This window comes from Nansenia antarctica (assembly GCF_963989245.1).
Source record: "Nansenia antarctica genome assembly, chromosome: 12".
NCBI lineage: Eukaryota > Metazoa > Chordata > Actinopteri > Argentiniformes > Microstomatidae > Nansenia > Nansenia antarctica.
In genome coordinates, this window is record NC_137682.1 from 16,009,117 (window position 1) to 16,017,181 (window position 8,065).

The following is an 8,065-nucleotide window of genomic DNA, read 5'->3' on the forward strand; positions in this document are numbered from 1 at the left end:
TAGTGTTTCACACAGACAGTCCACTCTCCTCTCCTCTCCTCTCCACTCTCCTGCTCTTCATATCCTTCTCACTGAAAACAAGACCCCCTCTCTTCTCCCCTCTCTCTTCTGGAGGCCATTCACCTGCAATCAGAGAGATTGAATGGGAATTAAGTTGCACAGTGTCACAGTACTTAAGCTGGAATTCAGTGGAAGCCCTCAACAGCAATGTTTATGCAGCGTCTTTGTTTACAAACTAACGCCAGAGCATGTCAACAAAATACACTCAGAATTACCACATCGCCGGTTAGATGGATTTGAGCACCTGGTATATATAGTCTCATAGTCAGCTGTCTATACATCCCAACTGCCATCATCTCCCTCCCATAGAAAGAGCAGCTTGTCTATCTTAGGGCCCTGTTGATAGAGCATTTCTTATAATCTGCAAACAGAATGTAGCGATTGTGCAAGACAGGTATTTCAGACTTAGCAGGGCTTAGGGTGGTGGGGGGGGGGGGCATTAATTATTCGACATGTACGTATCATGGAGCCCCATGAGAACAACACACTGTTTGTTCCAGCTTGCATTTTCGGTTTGCGCAACGGCCTCGGACAAACAATCGCTGTGTTGTTTTCTATTTACGTGTGATGAATAGGGATGGGACAGCTTTGTGTAGACCCCCAAGCCTCTTCTGTACCACCATTGATCAAGACCGGAGAGTGTCTGTCAATATCAAATTAGGTGTGATCCTTCACAGAGGAATCACCGTGTCACATGAGAACAGCTTTGTCTGCCTGTGTGTGTGTGTGTGTGTGTGTGTGTGTGTGTGTGTGTGTGTGTGTGTGTGTGTGTGTGTGTGTGTGTGAGTGTGTGTGAGTGTGTATCTGTGTGTGAGTGTGTGTGTGTGTGTGTGTGTCATTACCATAGACTAACTGACTAGATAACTATCATAAGGGAGAATTGAGGGCCATCTGTGGTAACACCACATTTTTCGGGATTTCCATGCTTTTCTGTTTTTGTCTTGCGGAAAAATGGGTGATTAATTAACTGTACCAGGTTTTATTGAAATATATTACTTATGAAAATGTCAGGACTCAGTGACAGCAGTGTTTTTCAAAACTTTGTGATAGACAGTTTCCAAAAGCTACTGATGCTCAATGCAGGTGACTCAAAACATTTCTCTCTCTCTCTCTCTCTCTCTCTCTCTCTCTCTCTCTCTCTCTCTCTCTCTCTCTCTCTCTCTCTCTCTCTCTCTCTCTCTCTCTCTCTCTCTCTCTCATGTTTCCACAGTCCTGGTACCTGGGCGAGCTTAGTTCCATTCCAAGTGTCGAACGGGACTCCGATTCTGCCAACAAATGTCCAGAACTACAGCATAAACATCATTGGTGAACCCCTCCTCCACGCCGAGACAGGCAACTGAAGGGCCGACCCCCCCCGTGGCTAGAAAAGTCGGCACCGGGGACTAAACCAGCAAGCAGCACTTAAAACAATCGTGTTTGTCCCTCGTCCTCCCCTCCCCTGCCCTTTCCACCAAGCCCAAATCCCGAGGGACACTGGCCAAGAAGACTCGAGTGGGTTTCCAACAAACCATTCAGGTCTGCTGTATCCCTCGTCCTACGCCAGTCAGTCGTTGTGTGAGAAGAGCCTCCATTCAAATACTGTGATGTATCCCTTCCTGTACAAAACGTTAGATGCCTTAATGTTTTTTTGCATGACACTCTAGTCTATGTGGTAATCCTTTTCATTCTGATGTTGGGAGTTTCTAAACTTGGTTTACAAGCAGGTGAAGTGGTCTGCACACACAATGGCTGGCTGATGGATGTCCCAGACTGTAAGCTCTCTCTAACTCTGACCTTTACCTTCTTGAAAAGAGGCTCACATGTCAAACGATTCACTGTGTAACCATAGGAACAAATTGTGAATGCAGAGCGTTTTTCCCCCCTTCGATTTCAGTTTACTGTGATACTCATTTTTGTTTCCGAAACTTGTTATCCTGTTGATCGTGTACTGCTATTGACTTAAAAGTTAGCATTTACACCTACAGTAAGAGTTGTGAACTCTTGAAAACACTATATTTTTAGGTTAGAGATTTTACCCCCTTTTTTAAAGAATTCGTATCTCCTTGAAAAAATTATTAAAAAGACAAAAAATAAAATATCTCGAAAGAGGCAAGTGCAATTTAATTTTTGAAGGGAAGCTATCAGTCTGTCAGCCCTAAGACTCTAAAGGAAGGGGGATAAATATTAAGTGTTTTTATAAGTAAACGTAAAATGTTTAAAAAAAACATTTGAATTTATTTCAGTTGCATTTCCATGTCTAGATATGTAAAAAAAAAAAAAATCAAGCCTGAAAAGCAGATATGTGATAAGGGTTAGCATTGAGCTACCCGTGCAGAACTGAACAAACCAGCACTTCTATCGAGCCCTACTCATCCTTATGGGGAGCTTTTTATTTATTATGAAAAAATAACAAACAAAACACTAAACACACTTAGTGTATAAAAATGGCAATTATGTGTTCAAAAAAAAATCAAGAGCATATGCATTTGGCCATCAGCTTAATAAGCTCATGTTTACAAGAACAAAAAAAGGAATGCAGGCTGTTGAAGTCATTCAAGAAAACATATGGGTATGTCTAAAATATACACTTGGTGCAACGTGAATCTCCAAGGTGCAGCAGAGGTTGCACTTTTGCTTCTTGAACACTCAAATCACAGGTCCCAGTAGTGGTGGCAGTCCCTGAAATCGAGAATTGTGCACGGCAGGTCCACAGCCATTGCCTATCCAGTCCAGATATATTTATATAACTAAATCTCTCCAATCTCTCTTAATTTGCACGATGACATGTAGTCCACATTACGTGCCTTGCCTTTGAATATAGAGACATCACTACACTTGTTTTTGCTGCATTTATTACCATTATAGAAAAAAATAACTTTTTATGATAAGAATTGTTTTGTACTCTGAATGAAATTGTGACATTGTTGATTTTTAACTTCATTTACTACTTTATCTCACAGTTACATTGCATATCAAGGCTGTGTATTGTCGCCGTTCTAAAGTTTGTAATCAACCAGCATTATTTTCTTCAGTATTTTGGTGGTTTTTCTAATAACCTTTCATTTTTTGTTTTTATTATTTTTGTTGTTTTTGTTTTTTTTCATCTTCCAGTTACTATCGAGGAGGGAGGAATTCAGATTTATGAAATTATGCAATACCAAGTTTTGCCTATGTAGGTAGTGCTTATAGATACGTCAATTATTAGAGGCTAGTTCGGAAATAGACAATATCGTAATGCATTTATTTAGTTGATATCGTTGTTGTTGTTGCTGTTGTTGTTGTTGTTGTTGATGATGTTGTTGTTGTTGTTTTTCTTTTTTAATTGACCAAAGTGGGGACTGCTTTCTATGCAGTGTATGACAAGGTCTTTTTTGTGTGTACTGAGAGATGGAGAGACATGTTTCAGTGTATTTTTCATTCATGGTGGGGGCTGGAGGGGGTATTTTTCTATACTTACAGTTTGTCTGTAAACAATGCATCCATGGTCTTGTATGGCTGCAAAGTCACTGATCTGTCTACTGTGACAACCGGACTCTTACTTTAAACTTCCCACCTGGGGTGCTAGACTATGTGACATAATTCACAGGAGAGAGGGCTTGACTTGAGTGTGACAATCATTAGTAGAAATCCTTTTTAGGAGAAGAAATGTTCACCTTAATAATCAGACATAGAAATGTCATGCAGCAGACTTTTGCAATTGCAAAATGAAATCTAACTGCAGTTGTGAGATGTCATCGCTTCGTTCATCTGCTGCATGCAGGAAACTACCAGCATTCGCCCTTCATACTGTGCCAGTTGCTGTATGCAATTCCCAAGTAGATGCCTTAAAACATTGATAAAGTGACCTGATATACGCACTACAATCACAAACCCATGATTACTTGTGGGACTGGTCAAAATCAGCTTGAGGCTAGGCCTGGCAAGTCTTTAGAAAGTATCCTTTAAGTAGTAGATATATGCACTACATCTGTAAACACTAGATATCACTGCCCTTTGGAGTGAGTTGTGTTGGTAAGGAGGCTTGTATTCTATATCATGTAATGAGCTACGGACTACAGAATAAGGATATCTGCTACTTGTACTCTGGAGGCCAGGAATAACGTGAGAACACAGTAGAACTAAAGTATAGCACTTACACAGCACATAGGCAATCGTCGTCGTCCCCAGCACGTATATTTTACGGACAAAACTCTAATCTCAGGCGTACTCCAGGGCATTACCTATTCTAATCATTACCCTCCCATGTTGTAAAAGGACAACATACTTTTCTAATGGAAACAGACACTGTCTGTGATACTGTTTTGACACCTTTTGCACTCTACTCGATCTATTCAATCGTGAAATTTCATACCCACTAAATTAGAACAAAAGGTACCATCCAGCTCTCTGTGAGAAGCCAGAAAGTATATAAAAACTCAAGTCAAGCTTCATCTCTCCTTCATCAAGATGCTCATTTTGATTCTAAGAAAAAAGAAGAAAAAACACACAAAACTAAGCCACCCCGTTCTATGTGCACTGTTATTCTTTTAGAGAAACACAAGTGCTTTGCAGCCTCTGGCCATGTGAGACCCCACTGAAGTGCATTGTCCCAGAGAGTGATGAAAATGTGTCAGGGTTGTTGACTGTATGCTGTATAAAGGAGAATACCATGGTGGCAAAGATAGCAGTAGTCCTTGGGGTTAAAATCTGCTTTGGCAACTCTGAGCAGTGTGTGTGAGTGTGTATGTGCATGCGAGCGTGTGTGTGTGCTTCTGTGCGAGTGTGCATGCTTCTGTGCTAGCTTGCCTATGTGTGTGTGTATGTATGTGTGTGTGTGTGTGTGTGTGTGTGTGTGTGTGTGTGTGTGTGTGTGTGTGTGTGTGTGTGTGCACGTAAGAGAATGTATGGGAGAGAGAGAATGACTCTGACACTACACAATGAGAGAAGATGAGGGTCTTTCTATTGAAAAGCCTGCCTTTTAGACAGGAGTTTGTACACTGTAAACTTTTTAAAGATTTTTTTCTTTGACACCCTTGTTTGTAGATCTTTCAAACTTGCTGAGGAATATAAGTCAATTCCATTTTAAGAAGAAAAATGCGCAAAACGTTGTTGCGGAGACTGGACTTGAGTTACAACTCTCCAGATTTCCCCAATTCTTAGAATCACGTATGTGATAAATTATCCATATTCCTGTATGTAAAATTAAGGGGGAAGTATCCTATACAGAACCGTAAATGTTAAAAAAATTATGAAGTTTTTTTTTTATTAGTGTGTTTATGTTTAGCGCTTATAAACTTCCATTTTGGAAACATTTCATGAATATTTTAATTGTTGTTTTTGTTAGTGTGGCCATAGAGAGTGTGATGTGATTTTGTAGTTTTCAAAATGAGAAAGAATTGATGTTTGAAAGAGGTTTGATTGTGTTCTAGTGGAAGGTAGGGGATATCCATGTCACTTTACAGTTAAGGCCCCTGATTTGAGCCTGTCATCAGTGAATACCAGGGTAATGTCTTCAGTGACATCACAGATTCTTCTACTGTGGAAAGAAAAGTATGTTTTTTCTTTATTGTACTAAAGTCCTCCCCATGGAGCCCAGCTTATAAAAAGGCATAATTGCAGGCTGACGCAACAATGTTAGAAGTTTCCCCGCTACTGTTTTGCGCTACTATTTTGACAATGTTTTGATGAATCTGATATGGATCAGACATGATAACATCCAGACAACAGTGTAGCTCTTGGGTCTGGGGGGGTCAGGGGTCATCCAGCTCTGCAAGGCTGAGTCCCCTCTTGGCTCCACAGTGGCCTCCACGCATCACAGTTTTTGCACTTTCCACAGTGTTGTTAGTTTTGTCATTGAGACAAAAGCTCAATTGACTCAAACCCACATTTCAGTATTTCAATTCATGGAGTAGGATATAAACATACCCTTTCAGTTCATATTTAAAATTTATTGAAGAATGTTTTTTGGTACTTTGGAATCACCAGGTAGATGCTTCCAGTTTTCAGAATAGGAGTCCAGTGTGTGAAGGCAGTGGTGGTGTTAAGCGATGTCTTGCATAGACATCATAGACATTGCTGATGCAGGCTGGGTTGAGTCTTCAAGCACTCGTAGACATTCGAAACAAAAACGTTTAGCCTCCAAGCCTTTGAATTAGTGAACCACCATGTCATGGTGGATCTTTCGTAGAGAGAACAGGGGGTATTGTCAGGTTCCACCATGTTTTGCGTTGCATACTTCTTACGAGATCATCCTTGTTTTCAAAGGGCTAGTTTAATTGGAACATCTACAAAAAGTATGTTATCGGGTGAAGAGTTTTTTTCTCAGAGTTACATACGGTATATTGACAAGACAGACCTGGTAGAGATGAGTATTATTCAGTAATGATTGTTGTGTCCATCAAGAACCATACAATTGTTCCTTATGCAAGGAGGACCCGTGACATTCATGCAATAACTGTGTAGTTCTTTTGACTGAATGTTTAGAGCTCTGTAGGGACTAAGAGGACAGATGGATGGACACGCTGAAAAGCGCTTTCAGGAGGTGTGTTTTTTACCCGAGCAATACACATGTTCCATGTATTGATTAACATCAGGTTGTTGTAAACAGGAACATAAAAACCAGCATATTATGTATTATTATTATTCACGAAAATGAGACAAATAAAAGATATTAATGCAGTGCCTGCTCAAGCTCACAGTCTCAGTGGAGTGTCCATTGTAAATAATGTCATCATCTTTTGTTTCTGACACAGAAAAAAAACAACAACTTCAACAACAAAACAGAATGTGAGAGGCACTTTCTCCCGAATCTCGTCTTTATATGTTTATTGTTGTTTTGTTTGATTTGTTTGATTTGAGATGTGTCTTCCTAAGAGTGTTTGATTTGAGATGTGTGTTCCTAAGAAGATTTTTTTGCTTCATTCATTTGAATCTCTTCGTCATCTGAGTGTGCCCATCTCATGCTTTGCTCATCGAGAGAAAAATGTGTGTTTTGGGCAGTGTGTTTCTTTGGATTGTCAATGCTACATTTAGTACAACCTTAGTAAACAAAACAATGTCATCTTTAAAAGAACGCTCGCCAACTTCTCAACAGGGTTGATTTCTTTTGGGTCTTGTGGCACTTTTACTCCCTCTGCGCACACATTACTATGGCAAAACACTGCAAGGTAAATTTTAAAAAACAACAACAACAACACCAACAAAACAATATGTAAACAGTTTCCAGTAGTGATTGTAGTAACACTGCAGGCGTGTGCAAAGGTCTACAGTATGTATGTATCTGAATGTATGTTTTAGAGGACATTTGAAACCTTTGTTTATATCTTTTTGTTTACAGTCTAGGAACCACAGGTATCCATTGAGAACTGTATAGCGAAGGCCTTGTTATCCCTTCTTTTTATTGATTTAGAAACGTAAGCAGTAGGCGATGCCTTCGAGCTGGTTACATTTGGTGCAGGGGCTAAAATTGCCACAAGATTAAAATCAGTGTAAATAAAGGCTCAACTTTTTTGTGATTGTTACTGTTATATCCAGCCTATACTGCTAGCAGCTGTTTTTACTGCAGTCAATTACTGGAAGTGGATATATTTCCTATGCAAAACTGTTTAAACAATAAAATGAGCTATGCTACAAAAAAATATATACTCTTGTATTTTGTGTCTTCTTTGTGGCCAGAACACTTCTCAGGACAACACGCTTCCTCTGTGTCAATGTTTCATGAGTCAGTGATCTCATCATCATAAATGATTAACCACCTGGTATTAAGAAAGTGGTCACGATGAAGCGATGAATGAGGAAGCATACCTAGACGACCCTCGGACATCCTCATCTCTGCGTGTGTGATATGATTATGGACTGGACAAATGACTTCAATGAAAATTCTGAATGATTACAAGATGAGAGGAGGGCACTGAGAGCTTATAAAAGGATGAAACATGTATGCTTTGGAGGCAGACTAATAGTAGTAGCTTTGGGCTTATATTAATACATGGGTCTCAACACCCAGTTTAAACGGAATTGAGACCGTTGTTGAAGTGAGTTGCTCTCC

At 39.9% G+C, this 8,065-nt stretch overlaps 1 protein-coding gene across 2 annotated transcripts in view; it reads left to right on the forward strand.

Annotated features, from left to right (window-relative positions):
* The window catches only part of LOC308168452 (nuclear factor 1 B-type), a 65,440-nt gene extending 63,371 nt beyond the window's left edge, over positions 1 to 2,069 (forward strand). For both annotated transcript variants that reach the window (XM_080543047.1, XM_080543046.1), the window contains exon 12: positions 1,271 to 2,069. In XM_080543047.1, the coding sequence (XP_080399173.1) occupies positions 1,271 to 1,400 (130 nt within the window). In that variant the 3' untranslated portion in view covers positions 1,401 to 2,069. The remainder of the gene's footprint in view (positions 1 to 1,270) is intronic.
* The last annotated feature ends 5,996 nt before the right edge of the window (positions 2,070 to 8,065 follow it).